This window comes from Kryptolebias marmoratus, linkage group LG20, assembly GCF_001649575.2.
Source record: "Kryptolebias marmoratus isolate JLee-2015 linkage group LG20, ASM164957v2, whole genome shotgun sequence".
Classification (NCBI taxonomy): Eukaryota; Metazoa; Chordata; class Actinopteri; order Cyprinodontiformes; family Rivulidae; genus Kryptolebias; species Kryptolebias marmoratus.
This window is the reverse complement of record NC_051449.1, coordinates 23,132,966-23,152,114: the sequence shown is the minus strand read 5'-3', so window position 1 is coordinate 23,152,114 and position 19,149 is coordinate 23,132,966. Positions and strand designations below refer to the sequence as shown.

General features: G+C 39.3%; 1 protein-coding gene and 1 non-coding gene across 4 annotated transcripts in view; both read left to right on the top strand.

Moving 5' to 3' along the window:
* ano8a (anoctamin 8a) overlaps window positions 1–19,149 on the top strand; it is a 49,248-nt gene that overhangs the window by 13,884 nt on the left and 16,215 nt on the right. For 2 of the 3 annotated variants that reach the window (XM_017431372.3, XM_037981979.1), the window contains 4 exons: window positions 9,629–9,756; window positions 14,142–14,303; window positions 16,000–16,152; window positions 16,334–16,460. In XM_017431372.3, coding sequence (XP_017286861.1) covers window positions 9,629–9,756; window positions 14,142–14,303; window positions 16,000–16,152; window positions 16,334–16,460 — 570 coding nt within the window. The remainder of the gene's footprint in view (window positions 1–9,628; window positions 9,757–14,141; window positions 14,304–15,999; window positions 16,153–16,333; window positions 16,461–19,149) is intronic. The other variant, XM_017431373.3, reaches the window with a different exon arrangement.
* Window positions 14,632–14,704, top strand: trnak-cuu. The gene has a single exon. It is a non-coding gene; the product is annotated as a tRNA-Lys (tRNA).

The window sequence follows — 19,149 nt, the reverse complement described above, 5'->3', positions numbered from 1 at the left end:
AACACTGATATGGCAGCAAGTAAAAACTAAATAACAAAAAACAAAAACCAGGATTGCAAAGACACGAGGGTGAGACACAAAGATAACCAGACAGCACATTGGAGTGACAACGGACCAGTGACAAGTGAGGGAAATGTCCAGGTTGACTGCAGGTGATTAGGAGAAGTGGGCACAGGTGAGTGATTCCAAAGTTGGGGCAGGTGAAGTTGGGCGTGGCAGGCAAACAAGTGATAAGTTGAGGACAAGTGGATGATAACAGGAATACAAAAGACACAAGGAGCAAAAACTAAACAAAGACAAAACTAAACATGAAGACAGTATTCCCAGTACAAAAGAAACTTAAAGAATAATTCAAATAAAACCCAAATCCTGACAAAGAAGTGTAAAGAAAAATAAAAACAAGTTCAAAAGAAATTTCAACCTGGAGAGACTCACACGGAGAGATAAAGACAATTAGAGTGTTTTATTGGCTGGAGGTCTTTGGTGCTCGGGCCCCGGCAGAAGACGAGTTTGCAGAGAACCGCTGTGAGCTTGAATGATCAAAGTAGGGTGAGAGATTAGGGTAGTCTTCCCCCGGGACCCGGACCTGGTGGTGGCGTGGAGGACGAGGAAGGGGAGATCAGAGGAGCATAAGAAAGCGAGGGTGGAGATCGGGGAGGCGGTGGGACGAGACTTGGCTGGCCAGCAGGAGGAGCCGTGGACGGGGAGCCTTATATCCTGCACCTGGATGCGATTGTCAGCTGGGAGCGAGGATCCGAGATGAGTAATGCTGGACAGCTGGGTGAGTCTGCCAGGCTAAAATTGCGGCCAGCCTTCACGTTAAAGCTGCTGCCAGTGGCTTATTGGTGTCACCATTGTAATACACAGACTTGTGTGGTTTCCCACAGCACTTTTATTAACACACAGTTAGAAACATGGAGTAGAAATGAAGCTTTTGACAAATAGTCATTGTTAAAAAAAACTATAAGTTGCATTGAAAAAAGTTCCTGAAGTGTCTGGTCCTCACACAATTTTTATGTGTCTACAGAGTTTTATGTAGGAGATATGGCAAGTTAAAAAGACCCTTTGCTTTCAGACACCATGGACGTTAATGAGAGTTTGGGTGTGTGGGGATTTGAGAGAACACATTAGGTCCTGCAGCAGTAAAAGACACTCTGGGTGAAAGAAGACAATAATATATACTTTTTTTTTTTTTTTACTTTATTTTTATTTATTTTTAGCAACAACACATTTCCACAGTTACATTCTTCTATCTCTTGCTGACATGCATCTTCTGCATTATGACTTGACAAAAGAGGATGAGACAGCAAATGTTCTGACAAATGTAATAATGAATACACAACAACAGAGCGAACTCAAAAGACAAATAAAAGCAAAATAAAATAAATACAATAAATACAAAACACATGATTAAATCCCCTCTGAGGTAAAACGGTCCACACATTCTTAAACACAATGGTATTTTAACCCAACGCTTTTTTTGCCAAATAAATCCAGTTATCGTTTTATCTAAGGTGTCAAAGGTAGATTTGGGAATCTCCACAGGCAGCAACTGGAATAAATAGAGTAGTCTTAGTAGAACATTCATATGGATAGTTTCAACACGACCTATCAGAGAAATAGGGAGTGTATCCCAACGTTCCAGATCATTTTTAATGGCTCGTAGAAGTTTGCTATAGTTTGCCTCATAAAGGTCACATAGAGATGGAGGTATATAAATACCCAGATATTTGATACCATTCCTGGGCCACTTAAATCCACTCTGTAATTTTGTGGTATCTGAAATTGTGCCATTTACATCCATAGCTTCCGTTTTTTCTATATTAATTTTGTAGCCTGAGTAAAATCTTTAATATTAGCATCATCTCTAATGATTTGGGCTAGCGGTTCAATACTAATGGTGAACAGAAGGGGTGAGAGCGGACACCCCTGTCTGCACCCCCATTCTAGTGGAAACCTATCAGACCTAAAGCCGTTAACTTTAACTGCTGCCTGTGGAGAGGAGTAAAGTGTTTGCACCCAGTCAACAAAATGTGGACCAAATCCAAAACGTTTCAGAGTATGAATTAGGTATTTCCAGGACACTCTGTCAAATGCCTTGTGGACATCTAAGGATATGATTGCTGATTCAATCTTTCTTTCCTTTTGAACGCTTGTTAGGTTTAAATCCTGTCAGATCGGGGTGTATGATTTAGGTGATGAATTTGTTAAGTTGTCTTGCTAGGATTGCAGTGAGTAGATCTGTGTTCAGCAGTGATATAGGTCTATAGGACTGGCGGTCTGTAAGATCCTTGCCCTCTTTGTGAATTACTACTATGGTGGCTTCTGTCCAAGATGGTGCTATAGTTTTGAAGTTTAAAGCATGATGATATGCTTTTAATAGCAAGGAAGCCAGAAGATCTATAAAAGTTTTATAAAAGTCGTTGGCCAATCCATCTGGGCCTGGACTTGTGTTGTTTTTAAGCAATTTAATTATCTGCTTGATCTCCCATTACTCAATCTGTTGATCTAATTTCAAAGCCACCTCATTCGTTAAGTGGTTCAATTTTATGTTATTTAGAAAATCTGTAAGCTCTTGATCGTTATTACAAGTATCTGTATTCATATATAATAATTTGTTAAATTTTGCAAAGGACTCTGCTATTTTGTCAGGTTTTGTCTCAACAATCTCTTGGGATTTTATTTTATGAACCATGTTGGAGGACTGTTGTTTCCTCAGTCTATATGCCAATAAACTACTAGCCTTCTGGCCATATTCATAATATTTTTGATTAGTGAATCTCGTTGCCCTCTACTTTATCTGACAATAGACTGTTTAGTTGTCTGTGGGTTGCATTTAATTCCTTCATGATTTTAGCTGAAGCGTGTCTTTTATGTTTAATCTCTAATTCTTTAATTTTGTCCCCCAAATCTTTTTGTTTAGCATTCTTCTGTTTTTTCCTCGCGGACGTGAAGGAAATTATGCGGCCTCAAAGGAATGCTTTGGCACAGTCCCATATTATCAGAGGTGTTGTTTCTGTAGATATATTAGTTTCTAGATATGTCTTGAGCTCCTCTGTAATAAATGCAATGAATACTTTGTTGTTAATAAGAGACGTGTTAAGCCATACTTGCCAACATTTGGGAATGTCAATGTGGGACAACATAGCGTGCCACTGTGGAGACAGAGTGGAGCGGGTCATCTTTCTCTGCTGTGAGATTGACAGCTGTCAGTGCTCAGGGAAGTGGGCGGGGCTTACTGTACGCTGCAGAATGAGTGCTTTCTCACATTTAGCCGCCAAAGTCAGTAGATTTGTCACTAGTCACTTAAAAAAAAGGGTTGAGGGATCTGAAAACTTGCTAAATATAGCGTTAAAGTGACAAAAAGGTTGTGTGCGTGTGTGTGTGTGGTTTTTTTGCGTGACAAATACAAAGTGTGGCATGTGAGGGCCAAATGCGTGACTTTTGGCTGTCCCGCACAGGGTGATGCGGGACAAGGGATGGGGGGGCTAAATGCGGGACTGTCGCGCCCAATGCGGGACGGTTGGCAAGTATGGTTAAGCCTCCATTGTTTAGATGTTAACCTGTGACCTATGTCCCATTTTAATAAGACAGGTGCATGGTCAGAAATAGTAATAGGTAATATTTCTATATCTACTATTCTATGCAGCTCTGACTTTGGGGTAAAGAAATAGTCGATCCTAGAGTAGGATGCGTGTCTGCTTGAGTAGAAAGGGAAGTCTTTAGTTCTGGGAAACCTGCTCCTCCAATCGTCTACAATTCCTGTCTCTATAATCTGATATTTAAGCATCCTACTCATTCTAGAGAGTGGGGTTTTTGGGGTAGGTAACCTGTCCAATATTTGTGACAGAATACAGTTGAAGTCCCCGCCCAGCAACAGTAGCCTGGTACTGTGCTGTAATATTACCTTAAACAATGACTTTATTCAGGTGAATCCGTGTTGGGTGCATACACATTTACAAGCGATACTTCTATGCCATCAATTATACCATTAACCAATACATATCTTCCCTCTGTATCTCTATGTAGCAACGTTTGTGTGAAGTTAATCTGCCGCTGCAAAAGTATGACAACACCCTTTTTTTCCCTGATCGGTGGGATGAGTAGAAAGCCTTATCTGCTCAAGATTTTATTAATTTTTCATGAACAAGTAATGATGCAAAATGATAATATATACGTTTTGATGTTTAAACAAAGGCTGTTTGCCCATAGAGACGATTGGGTGACGCTCCACAAAAAGGAGAAAAGAAAACATTTTTCTATCCAGCTCTTTAATACAAAACTGAGCTGTCTGAGAAATTTTCGCCGGCCGATTGTGATTTAGTAAAATAAAATGATTAAAATTAACAAGAAAGTTGAAAATATATTTATTATGTGATATTGTAAGATATTTGTGTCAAACTACAACTCCAGTTTTGCAAAAAGGCACTTTTGAAATACTTTTTTTAAACAAAAAAATACAATTAAAATAAATAAATAATAATAAGAAGAAATAATTGTTTGCACCTAATTTAAATCCTAATTTAAGTCACATTTACAAATAAATTAAATTAACATAAATGAAAAAGTGCAAACAAAGCACCAACACACATCTCAAATGAAGGCCAATGAATAACAACAGAGAACTCTGATAAACAGACAGATGCTGTACTGTACTGTGCTTTTTGTGGCACAGGCTGCATGTTGGGTCACTACATGGAACAACACAGCAAAGCATCAATGCTGAATTTAATAGAATAAATTTACTGGTAAACAAGGATAAATTAGCTTGCATCATATTAATATTTTCACTAAGTACCAAACATGCTTACCATATTCAGTCTTGTAACCTGCATTCCTCCTCCTTCACCTCACCCGAGTTGGTTGATGGAAAGAGACCGGAAAGAGACAATACCTTAAGTTTAAAGATTTATTTTACCAAAAGCAGAGAGAAAACACCAGTTATTACAAAGATAAAACCAAATGCATTTGGGAGACAATCCTCAAATAAAATGTGTGAAAACACATCACCCCAAAGTGTCAGCAAAGTGCCCCAAAGATTGTCTGAGGAAACAAAGGATGTTCTCTGGTTTTTACTACTTGGCCCCCCCTCCTCCTCCAGAGGGTGGATCACTGCCTCCCTTCTCTGGAGGTCAAAGGGCAACTCCTTCTCTTTCCAGATAAACTAAACAACTACTTGTTAAAGCTTTTAAAATGGTGGCTAAATATAAAATGGCGATAAGCACAAATCAGATAAAGATATAATTATCGAATGTTAAATAAAGCATGGGATAATAAATTCAAGGCCTTCTATTCCACAACATTTAGATTATATGCAGAACTGCTGCTCTTCTTATGATTAAAATGCTGTTTAAGCAAAAGTTTGGTTTTGTCCACCTCGACACTTGTAAACCCACCTGCTGAATTTCACTTCAACTAACCATTTTTTGGTTAAACCCGCTCATTAGATGTTTATTGCTGTGGCTCCAGCGACCTGCTAATTCTAGCTGTAGCTGAAGGAGGCTCGGCCTCAGGGCTCATTAGAGTCCTGCAGGGCTCCGCAAACTGCACGCGGACCTGAGCACGTGGTGGAGGCGCTTACATCGGTACAGTATTCTCCGAAAAGACGGGGCAGCAGTACGCTACGTAACCAGTGAAAATACGGTAAAAAAAAAGACAGCTGATAGTTTCACATCAAATATGGCTGCACATATTCAGGAGGAAGAACTGTTGTGTTTCTGGCTGTGATACAGAGAGGATGTTTAAACTTAAAGCATTCAGTTTGACTTTTATTGATTTATTTGCTTTAGTTGTGATTCGCCCATCATAGAACTAATATTTCTATAAACACTCCTTTTTATCGGCTGCAGCAGTAATCTCCTTTCGTGAGTTTTGAGCCGTTTGATTGTCTTTGTGATCTCTCATAGAAGGATCATATTATTGCTGATCCAGGCGAACCAGCTTCGCTAGAGCACTGAAATCATCCATTTTGAATGGAGCACAGCGCGCGCGATCCACAAAGTTACAAAAGGTGCACGACTACACAACGTGACACCGCGCGGGACACGGGCGCACTCCCTCGCAAGGGCACGCCCGATAGTTTTTCAGCAAAAGGTTTGGTTAGCGACTAACCGGCCACCGCCAGAGCATGTCAGCTACATGCTAGGGGGGTAAAGGCGTACCCAACTAATACAATTTGAAAGAAGGGCTTGGTCCCAATACTCGCACTTGCACCCTCGTTCCACCCTTGTGTCCTTCAAATGCGCGTTCATGCTGAAGGGTTTGAGTGCCTATTGTGTCCCAATTCTCCGGAGTGCTCTTTAGCCCCGCCCCCTTTGTGTACTACATCCGCCCTCCAGCTAAGCCTGCATCCAGGCAGACTTCAGCAAAGTATTTACCCACAATTCATCGCTGCATGTGACGTTTTGATTATTATTTTTATTTTCTTTTAGTGATAATGAAAGGGTTTTGAATTAAAAGGCAGAAATATGGCAGTGGTGACAGAGCAAGCTGCATCTGTCATGAAAAAAGCAGTTTTAAAATGTTGAAATAAATATTGTTTCACTCTGCTGTACATGTGGGAATACTATCAAACTTTGCTCCTTATTCAACAAGTCATAACAAAACACATTTGAACAGCCAAATATCTCCTTCAATGACTTTGGAAAGCAAAAATACCTAAACTGTACTTTTAAAATTGTACTGGCACCTTCTTAAGATACCAAAACAGCGACTGGTCCCGCCATGTTGGATGCCACAGTTATGACGCAGAGGCGCAAGACGACGACGTAACCTTTACTGTCCCAATTCTCCAATGTCTGCATGCTTGTAACCTTCTGTGCACTTTGACTGAGTACACGCTTCATAGAGGGGCGTAGGGTGTAGTGCGAGTATTGGGACCGGGCCAAGGACGGACGGTGTCGTGCTGAAAAGCGATTTAGTGCGCCCTCACGAGGGAGCACGCACGGGTACAGTCACGCGGTATTAAAGTGCCCCTCCTCTGCGCTCTGGGGCTTTGGAAAGGGAAACAATAAATAGTCATCACTGACTGTATTGCCGTCAGCTAAGCTAGCATTGTGCCTTAACTCTTCTGAAACTGTCTGAGACATCTCTGCTACTTTGGATCTATGGTTAGACAAGACATATTATACTCTAATATGACTGCTAATCTGAAACAACTCTGTATCGATGGGGTTCCCTTTTCTGACTATTGATGTAACAATAAATTTCTGAGAAGACCTACTAAATTATTATTCTCCTAATCCAGTTAGGAGGAAATATATTCTCAAAGATTTTAGAGAAGAGGACATAAAAAAGATAAGGATTAATTTTATGGCATCTCCAGTCCCACCCAAAACAAAGGAAATGCAGTTTAAAATTATAAGTAGTATTTATCCAACTAAATAATTTTTAAGAACAAAATTTAAGATGGACATCAGGAACTGCAGTTTTTGTGAGACAGAAAGTGAGAACTTGGATCATCTTTTCTTTGAGTGCATGATAGTTCAGAGGTTTTGGCTTGATTTTCAGATGTGGATCCAGTCCAAAGGGATTCAACTACCTGCTTTCACTTCAAAAGATATCCAGTTTGGGGTTTTCAATAAGCTTGGTAGTAATTAATATGGTATCAACAATATAATTTTACTCGGAAAATATTATCTACATAAATGTCTATTTTTCAGATGTAGGCCCAATATGACTCACTGGAAAAATGAACTGAAGTCTTATGCAAAACCTGTAAGTTTTGTAAAAGAAAAAAATGCTAGAAACTTTTTTTATTTTTTGACTAATTTCAACTTTTTTGACTAATGCCCTTTTTACTTAGTTTTTTTTTTATATAATGCTTTTCATTTTGCTGGCCCTTGGCTTATTTTGTTAAATATGTGTATACATTTATACGTATAATTTTTTGTCTGTGTGCCATAAATTGCTCTTTGTAATTTAACTTTTTTACTGTAGACCTTGGTAACTTTTGTTTTGTATTGCAATATGTTAAATAAAGGTTGGGGGAAAAAAAAACTCTGCTACTAGTTCACTTCCTCTCAAATGAAGCGTTCTCCTGAAATGACCGAAAGCGCAGGCATGAACAATCGATCCGCACATGGATCCTGCTCCTTCCTGGTTATTGACCAATAGGAGAGGAGCTGGACCAAGAAGACAGCCTCCTCATTTGCATACTGAGGCAGAAATGCACAGGGTAATTAAAGAGGAGGAGGAAATGTATAAGGAAAAAGCAAAAGCAAGCTAAACACATGTGTAAGGAAAAGGCAAAAGCAAAATATATATATATATATATATATATATATATATATTTCTGCTTTTATTTTTGATTTTGAAAATAAGTGGAACAATTAAGAAACAGCTGGAGGAGCATTTTGTAACTAGTTAGGTTAATTGGCAACAGGTCAGTAGGACCCTGGGGATAAAAATAGTATTTTTGAGAGGCTGAATCTGTCAGAAGTAAAGATGGGCAGAGGTTCACTGGTCTGCAAGAAACTGGGCCTAAAGTAGTGGAACAATTTCAGAAAAATGTTTCTCAACAGAAAATTGGGATGACTTTGAATGTCCCATCATCTACAGTTCAAAATATCATCAAAAGATGTCAAGAATCTGGAGAAATCTCTGAGCTCAAAGGACAAGACTGAAAGACAATAGTGATCAAATAATGACAAAAGTGATCTTTTGTGTATTAGTGCCTAGAAGAAGACCCAGGACTGGTAAACAGCAATAATCCTACATCAGAAAATAATGGGACATTTTCCTCCAAAGCCTCAAGCAGCTGCTCTCCTCTGGTCCAAGATGTTTACAGACTGATTTTAAAAGAAGAGGGGAGGATTCACAGACGGAAACATGACCTTATCCTGTAATTTTAGAGATGTGTTGCTGCCATAAAATTCCAAATTTCCTTATTTTTCCTCCCAAATAATTCAGAATTACCTTTTTTTCTTAATTCATCTACCTATATTAGTTAAAACATTTGATATGTTTATTGTGAATAAAATATTTGTTTACGAGCTTAGCAAATCATTGCATTCTGTTTTAATTTACATTAAATATAACATCCCAACAATCCAACATGCATGTTAGGCTGCCTTCAAGCCCAGGCCTCTCTTGAAAAAGAGATCTGAGATCTCAATGGGACTTGCCTGGTTAAAAAAAGGTTAATAAATAAATAAATTGTAGAATTGGTGTTGTATAATGGCTTATGATTTATTGCAGTCCAAGCACTTTTGTGATAGTGATATTGCACTCAATGATTTGCAGTGAAAATACGTTTTTGATATATTGTGCAGCCCGACTGGAAAGTTGGTGTGTGACATCATTCAGCTCAAACTGAAACTGTGTAAAGCATTAAAGATAAAAATGCTAGTTCAGTCATAAAATGTACGGAGGGAGCTCCATGTTTTGATGTATTTTTTTGTATACGTTTTTCCAAAGTTACAAGAGGAGTAACAAATTCTGTCAAGACCTTAGTATTCATAAGGATGCTTCAGTGCTCATGCATTGGCACCCTAAATTAAACTAATTTACTATTTTGCTATAGCTTACACCACAGAATACCACAATCTTCTCAGCACAACAAAGTTGTGTAAAACCTGCTGATTCTTTTCAGTAAAGCCACAGTCATTCAGATGTAATTTGTTTGTAGATGATGTCTGCGACTACTTTGGAGTGAAGATTGGCATGTATTTTGCCTGGCTGGGTTTCTATACCAACTCCATGCTCTATCCTGCTGTCATTGGCTTTCTGCTCTGGATACTGGCAGAGGCTGACCAGGTAATTAAAATATTTTTATACATTCCTTTTAATGTCCCCCACCAATAAAAAGCACATTCTTAATCTTTTATCATGCCTATAAAAAGTTTATTTTTCCACATATTAAGGCATTTTGTAGTGAAATCAGCCAATAACATTACATCTGTGTTAAGGTAGTACTTCACTGCTGGAGACTGGCTGGTAACTCCAAACTGAAGACAATAAACAAATTTTCAATCATAGTATCTTAAACTTCTAGTGTTGGCAAGCGACTAGTGTTTTAGACAAATAATTATTTTTTAAATTATGGCCTATTTGTAGCTGGGAAAACTATGTTTTAGCCTAAAATACTACAAGTACAACAAAATAACATGCATGGCCTAAACATTTTAGGCCATGCATGTTTTTTGTTGCCCACATCATACCCACCTCTGCCTGCTATGTACCCACCTTGGGAGATGCCCCCACATTTGTGATTTAATCTACTGGAGTATGCTTTAGAAATGAAGACAGGCAGATTTGAACCAGTTTTTTTTAATGAATATTTTTATATCATTTTAGTTTTCAGACATAGACATTCATGGCTATATCTATTAATGTTTTCTGTAATAAGAAAGATTTTATTCAGGTGTCAAAATACTGCTCCAACTCTCTGCAATGACAGACATTAAACTGAGAAGGATTAGAGACAACTCTGACTATTTGTAGTGGAAAAAATGTATATTTTTTGAACATGTTCAAAATTCAAGTGACAGGACTGGACTGTGACTTACTTAAGAAAATTGACAAGGCTGTGAACGCTGTGAGACATTTTTGGGACTCCCTTGCCAAAGCTATTCACCAACCAGTTGCCAACAATATCAGCCCAGTGAAACATTACCTTAGCAAGGCCTTTGAGCTGTTGCTCAGTCTCAGGTGGATGGCTGATCAAGCACTTGTGTTAATGACAAAAACAACTAACTCCTGTGTTAGAAATTAAACTGATGGGTTACCCTAAACCAGTGGATCGCAAATTTTCAGGCCATGTCTCTCTTCCAACCCACCCCTCCTGGCTCAACAAGACTAAACCAGTCAAATTTAGCTTTAACTGTAAATAATAATAATAATAAATAGATTGAAATTTACATAATTCTTATAATATGGTTGTCATAATCATCATGTTTGCATTTGTTGCAATTTCCTACTGTCAGTCTTTTCTGATCCAGCATACAAACAGGCCTTTTTTTATCCATTAATTCAGCAGCAAGATGTCTTCCATCTTTGCCTTTGATTTGAAGCAGCTTGCACACGTCATGAGTTACCAGAGTTTACACACTATTTCAAGTGCTGTATCAGCCTGCCGATATACTAAGCATCCTGCATTGTTAGCCCACCGTCATCATACTAATAGGTCATCTCTGATTTAATGAAACATCTCCTCCAGCCTGCAAGTATTTTCCTCCATGAAATCGAGATAAAACTCTTCCCTCTCTTCTTGTCATCTCTTCTGTCCGGGCAATGCGCCAACTGAAAAGTAAAACGATGATCCACTTTTGTTCTGCGCAGGTTGTCTAATTACCATGGAAACTGGGGTTGTGTAACGCAAAAACAAGTCTGAGTTGCAACAGAGTCATTAGTTCTTGTTACAACATTGTAGGAATAGAAAATAACTGGGGTCTCGCACTGAGAACTCCTACCCTGAGAACATAATAATGAAATCTGGACGTGTATATAACCAAGGCAGAGCGTGCAGGTATTATCTACAGCACAGATGAGCAAAACAAGTCTGAGCCTTCTCAGACCGAACCCCAGCATTAACATACAAAAATAAAATAACTTAAATTAATGAAAACTAAGTTTTTTAGTAATGAGTTTAGAAAAATTAAAACAAGGTCTACAAGGCCTTTTAATGAGTTTTAAAATGGAGAGCATTTTTTGACTAAAATAGGTCTAAAAATGTCTAAATTTATTGTTACATGTGTTAGTTTACAGGCACTATGTTTAATATGTTAAATGAGTAGTGCGTATTTTGACTAAAAGAAAAAGAACAAGAAGAAAAACATGAAAATACTGACAGGGACCTTCAGTCTCATCAGCCAAGTCACAAGACCCTCTAGAAAACAAAATGTAGCCCATCTGTTATCTACTGTCAGGTAGAGATGTGTTTGCATGTTCATTATTTTCCATTCACTCAATGGGGAGAATGCTGTTGAGCGGGAGTGGGGAACATTTATTTCAAGGGGTGTACTTTGACTTAGACCCTGTCCACACGGGAATAATGCCTTTCCAAAGCATTCTTTTTACTCGTAAACATGGCATTGTTTCTAGAAATGTTTTCATCACGGATACATAGAAAGCCACTTAAACGTTGCAGTAACTATGCCAGGCCTGTGTGTGGTGCTGTAACACTCTCCCGAACATACACAAGAGAAAGGGGCAAAAGTATGGAGAGCCATTTCGGCCAAAATTAAATAAATTAAAAAATGGGTAAATAAATTAAAAAATGGGTAAAATAACTAAAAAAATGAGTAAAATAAATCAATAAATGAGTAATAAAAACATTTATTTATTTTTCATTTATCCCTTCATTCATTTTCCCAATTTAACTTTTCCTATTTTTCATTAATCCAATTTTCATTAATCCTTTTATTCATTTTCCCAATTTTACTTTTTCTATTTTTCATTAACCCTTTTATTCATTTTCCTAATTTAACTTTTCCTATTTTTCATTAATCCATTTTTCATTAACCCCTTTATTCATTTTCCCAATTTAACTTTACCTATTTTTCATTAATCCCTTTATTCATTTTCCCAATTTTACTTTACCTATTTTTCATTTACCCTTTTATTGAAAAATTAATTATCTTCCCATTTTCCAATTCCTTTTATTCATTTAGTATTTCCTTATTTTCTTATTTATCACATACACTTTTTCCAATTCTCATTTTCCAATTCTTCGTCCCTGATTTATTATGTTAATGAGGGGCGGTTTCTTCAGGCTACACTGTCAGCCTATTGGTTAGATTCATCTGCAGTGCTGAACTCGGGACTTCCCCTCCGAAAAACAGTCGAGCAATGGCCAGACCCTCCAGGATTTCGCGATGTTGCGATTGCAACTATTAACGCAAAATCAAGCAAACCCTGCAAAATCGCAACTTTGTGCAACTTTAACCAAAATAACCCCAAATAACTCCCGAAGAAGAGATGTGACGTCACATCCTGTTAACATCAGCATGCCGGGAGCATGCAGGAGCAGCGACCGAAGCCAAAATGTGCGCTAATGCTTCACATTTGCCCACAAAGATTTCAACAAAACACCGCAGTGAAGTTAGTTTTAAGTTAGATGTTGGATATTCGCGTTCCGCGGAGTTAGCGGCGTCTAGCTCATGGCTGACCCGAAACAGGAACGCTAACGCTTTTGGTGGCGTTTAAGGATTTAGGGTTTTTTACCTAAAATGTAATTTCTGTGTGGACTGGACCTTAGATAAAAAAAAAGTTCAAAACACAGCACAGTTTGCTAACCACCTCGGTCGTATGTAAAGTCATAACATCTTTAAAATGAAAAGATAAAAACAGAAAGAAGCATGCTCTCTTTTGTTTGTGTGACAGCATGTACAGCCATGGAAAAAAACAAAGTCCACCCTTTTTATGTTTCTCCTGAATCCTATCGAAACAGCAATGTTGGCCTTCATTTTTTATGCAGTTTTTCCATTTTTGCTTTGTTTTTGTATAATAAATGACGACATGATGAGATCTGTTGATTTTGTACACCTGAGGATAGATTTGAATAATTTTAGAACCTGGTAAAAACCAAATAGTTTTTTTATTTCCTGATATATAAAACCCTAAAACTGAAAGAGTGTGGCGTTTCTTTCTACCATAACTGTAACGTACCCTTTCTGCTGATTTATAGACAGTTGACTGCTTTGCAAAAAACATTCTGAGGAACATTTTGAGGAGTTTTTCTTCTTTTGTGATATTCACACTTTTATAGCTTAGTTAGCATGTTTAGTCAATGTTTTAATCTATTTATTATTTTTAGTTCTTTTTTGTTTTTATGAGAATGCTAGAAGGATGGATAAAGCTAAACACTTGGCCCTAGAGCTGTATTGTGATCTACAGCCACATCTCAGGCAATTTTAAGGCAATAAGCAATTTTCAGATGGTAAAAACAAAAACAACGTAGACCTTTGAGGACTGCAGATGAGTTTTTTATAAGATCATTAATGTAACTTGGACTTCAAAGCCCCTGAAAAGAAGTAAAAATTACTAATGTCATTTATACACTTTTCTTTTTATTTAATTTTTGTTAGAAATGCCATGTGTTTGTTTCATTGCTGTTCTTGAAACAGTTATTCTGAATCTTTCTACAATAGCATTAATTAAAGCAATATGACTGTATTTTCCCATCCTGTTTCCCTGAACAGACCAGTCAGGATATTTGCTGTGTAGTTTTTGCCATCTTCAATGTCGTTTGGGCGACGTTGTTTCTGGAGCGCTGGAAGAGGCGAGAAGCGGAGCTGGCCTACAGGTGGGGCACTCTGGATACCCCTGCCGAGTCCTTGGAGGAGCCCAGGCCTCAGTTCAGGGTGAGAGTTGGTCCCAAAACTTGGCCTCTAAAACGTCACAGGTTTTAAACACACAAGTGTCGGCGGTGAGACAGGAAGTTTCTCATTTCACTGCAGTATATTCCTCCTGTCAGTCTGTTCACCCTGTGTGCTATTTTTAGAGATAACTTAACTAAGCCACTGGATCAGCCCATCGTACTATGATCCACACTGTATGTGTATGAGACTGTGTCTTTCTCACCACCTTCTGTTCAGAAAAAATGAATAGAAAAGTAGAAGGAAGGGGGGGAGGGGGTGAAAGGGGCTATGGTGTACTTTAAAAAGGCCTGTGGGGGGGATGGGTCTCCAGGCCTGGCTAGCTCAGTCGGTAGAGCATGAGACTCTTAATCTCAGGGTCGTGGGTTCAAGCCCCACGTTGGGCGAAGCTTTTCCTTTTTTCTCTATGGCTCCAGAGGGAAACTTCTGGAAACTTAACAACAGTGCTGCATAAACTAAAAGACCACATGGACTTAAGCAGACCTCTATGGTAAATTTGGAGGTTTTAACTTTTTTTTCATACAGGTTCATCTTGAAAACCGCCAATATATGAACTTGTAAAAAGAATGAAAATGGCCTTTGTAACGGAAAGAAAAACAAACCATGAAGTAAACAAGAAAGCAATTCAAATAGAGCACATTAGAACAACACTTTTATTCCACTTTCTGCACTCACGTCTAATCTAATTCAACCTTCTTCCTGCTCTGTTTGTCTCTTTGAGTTTGTTCAGTTCTGTTTTTAACCATCAGATTCACTCAAACCACTTTTATCTACATACGTTTATTAGTCTTAACACAATCCATCCTGAGCCTCGCTGTAGGGCCTCCTAAACTGATGTGACCCCACACAAGCAGCAGAGTGGTCATTTTAAAGTAAAACAAAAATCCACTCAGCTGCCAACTAAGATAAGATAATTAAACAGCAATTCTAAGAAATATTCTATAGATCCAACTTTTTCTTTGTTTGTTTTCCAGCTAAAAGTTGTATTGAACTGTTTATCAAAATCCTCCTCATTATAAATGTGGATTTTGTCAGTCAATGTGGATTACAGGACAGGGTGGTCCAGCTGTGGTCACTGTAAGCTATAATGTGCTGTGTCAGTGAGAGGACTGAGCAAAGTTATGTCGTATTAAATTTGCCTAACTAAACACAATGCTGAGGCTAATTTCAGAGTGAAGCTGTGTGATAACCAGCCTACAGCTGTTAGCGCACTGTTCAAGTTTTTACAGGTTAAAATCTTCAGTCTTTGCTCTGACACTCAACTCTGTGAATCAGTAAGTGTATGTGCCTTTATTTCTTTATTTCTCTTGTATTGCATCTGTTAGGTAATTAAATTTAACAAGAGAACGTTGTGTAAAAATGTGATTCGGATGCCTCTGAGCCGTGTTAATGTCAAAACAATAATCTAGCTCAGATATCTGAATGTATTGTCGTTTATACAGAAACTTCAGCAGACCTGCTGCTGTCCTGTTTGTTGCTAACTGACTCCGTCTGTGCAGTGTGGCTGTGTGTGTACCTGTGCACTGCACGGGTAATTGACGTCCAATTGCAAAACGTTTTTGGAGAACACAATTTACCACTAAGTGTGAACAGAGGTGTCAGAGCTGACCACTTGAAGCCAAATCACCCAAAATGGATTTGTAACAAGCCTGAACGACCTCTTCTTGTCTTGTCTCGGCAGGGAGTGAAGCGCTGCAGTCCTGTAACGGGCTGTGAGGAGTTCTATTACCCTCCGTGGAAGAGAGCTGTGTTCAGATGGCTGGTCAGCCTACCCGTCTGCCTCCTCTGTCTTTGTTTCGTCTTCCTTGCTATGCTCCTCTGCCTGCAACTGCAGGTTTGGGCCTGATGGCACAGGGCACTCTGTGTTAATAAGTCAATAATAACAATGAAACGGTTATACTAAAACAGTTCAATACTAGAAGAACACTCCCATATTCATGTGTTAGTAATAGATTTGAGATATAAATGAGAAGAACTTGTTTAAAAATGTATCATTTTTGTATTTGACCTGACAGGAAGTGGTGATGGAGATTCAGGAGCTGCCTGGTTTTACAAGATTCATCCCTAAGATCCTCCTGGCTGTCACTGTAACTGTATGTGATGAGGTGTACAAGAAGATTGCCTACTGGCTCAATGACTTGGGTAAGAGACAAAATGTTAACTATTTATGTTAATATATGAGTTATTATCTCTTTTAAGTATTGTGATAGAGTGATTTGAGGCTGGGAATGGTGGGGTTGTTTCAGCCTTGTGTCCTCATGGACACAGAGTTTTAGGAGCCCCAAAATTATATTTTTGGAAATCAGGTTCCAGAGTGAAAAAAAAAAAATCTTTAAATAACACTTGCATTTTTGTGTGGACAGCCTAAGTACAACCTTTTAAAAACCATGATGTCTTAGTCCCACCTCCCAAGCAGGACAAACGTAACAATAATAATGACAGATTATATGTTTGTTATGCAGATTCCAGTTACTCAGCTACAGTTTTACTACCGTTTTACTTTAACAAACATTCAAGGCTGATGAACAATAACATTACCTTGAATAAAGAAGAGCAAAACCCTTAATAATCTAAGGCCAAAAAAGATTTTATCATTTTATTGAACTCTCAATACTAAAGCAAGTGCTGCAACAAAGGACCCACAATATATCAAACATACCATATTTTCCGCACCATAAGGTGCACCGGATTATAAGGCACATGCTGAAACATACATTCTACAAAAAAAACAAAAAAAAAGGTCACAGAAACAAAACGGTGAGTTTGGTTGAACTTTATTCTACTATGTAACAATTATTTTACATATTATGTTTTATCATTCTTCTTCCACAAATCCATCAAAGTCCTCATCTTCTGTCTGAATTGAACAGCTGGGCGATTTTGCCATCAAACATGCCCGGTTCCCTCTCATCATTGTTGGAATCAGTCTTGTTGCCAGGGGGCTGTTCAGCAATGATGCAGACTTTTGTGAAAGCTCGGACAACAGTTAAATCAGATACCTTAGCCCAGACATCCACAATCCATTCACATATGATGGCGTAACTCACCCGGCGCTGCCCCCGATTTAGTAAACGTGTGTTCGCCGTCGGTCATCCATCGCTCCCACGCCACTCACAACTTCACTTTGAACGCACTGTTTACACCAACGTCCAGCGGTTGGAGTTCTTTTTTTAATCCTCCCGGAATGATGGCAAGCTCCGAATTGTATTATATTACATAATGTTCCCTGATTGGTTTATCACTGCCACCGTACGTATCGGTAATGTACACATTACCGTATGTCCCTGTGTCAGGGACAGATTTTGGTATTCATTGCACACATAAGGCGCCCCGTATTATAAGGCGATTTTTGAGAAAATTTAAGGCTTTTAGGTGCGCCTTATAGACCAGAAAATATGGTTCATTTAAAAAACACAAGAAATGGGAATATTAAAAAAAAAAAAACAGTACTTGTGTACAAACATTTTGCCTGATTTAAACACCATGTAGGTAGGTACATTTATTTATATAGATGGCTTGCACTTATATAGCGCTTTATCTAGTCCAAGGACCCCAAAGCGCTTTACACTACAATCATTCACCCATACATTCACACACTGATGGCGGTAAGCTACATTGTAGCCACAGCTGCCCTGGGTCAGGCTGACAGAGGTGGCACATCACACCGGCGCCACCGAGCCCTCTGACCACCACCAGTAGGCAAGGCGGGTGAAGTGTCTTGCCCAAGGACACAACGGCTGAGACAGCCGTAGTGGGGGCTTGAACCAGCAACCCTCCGATCACAAGACAAACCCCTACCTCCTGAGCCACTGCCGCCTCATATATATAGCACTTTTCAGCACGAGGCGACTCAAAGTGCTTTACAACACAAGAACAAAAATACAGACAGAGTTACAGAACATGACAAGATAACTAAGCTAAAACATGACAATGCCAACAAAGGTACAGGACAACTAAACTACTAAAACTGACAAGGCGAGACTTGGCAGGATTCAGAATGCGCAGACGCAGACAAAGGTTTAAGATGTTTATTGTGAACGGACAGATAACTGGATCTCTACTAATGGATTTAGCACTCACGTCGAGGACTGGGAGCTGGACCGGGACAGGTAAGACTGCCGGGGACTGGCGGTTGAGTGCGGCTCGGATAGGGGCTTAGGCGAAAAGGAGAGTCCAGGGCCAGGCAAGATGTCAGAACCAGAGAGTCCAAGGCTTGCAGAAAAATCCAGAAAAGGGTCATTCCAATAGCGAAGTCCAGAAGCGAGAAGAGAGGTCGGTTAACGGAGATCAGATGTCTAGAAGGTCTCAGGCGAGGAGTAGGCAAAAGACAATGGTCGTGATTCAGGCAAGGGTCCGTGAACATGGAAGCAGGCAGAAACTGTGGATCGCTGGACATTTACTTAGTGTTAACCGTTCAATAATCTGGCAACTGTGGACTGTGAGGTGTGGACTTAAATACTGGCATGAGCAGGTGAAGCTGATGGCTGTGATTAAGTTGTCATGGAAACAAGGGCGTGGCATGAGACTGTGGGACTGTGGAAAGTTACTGAGCTGTGGCATGGCTGGAAGCAGGAGGCGTGGCAGGAACAGAGGAAGCTGTGACAGAGCCCCCCACTAAGGGCCCGGCTCCTGACGGGCCGCCAGGTTGACCCGGATGAGCCTTGTGAAAGTCCTTAATGAGGGTCTTATCAAGGATGTCCTTGGCGGGGACCCAGGAGCGTTCTTCGGGGCCATAACCCTCCCAATCCACAAGGTAGTGAATGCTCCGGCCCCATCTTCTGGACCGGAGGAGTCTTTTCACCGTAAAAACTGGACCTCCATCGATGAACCG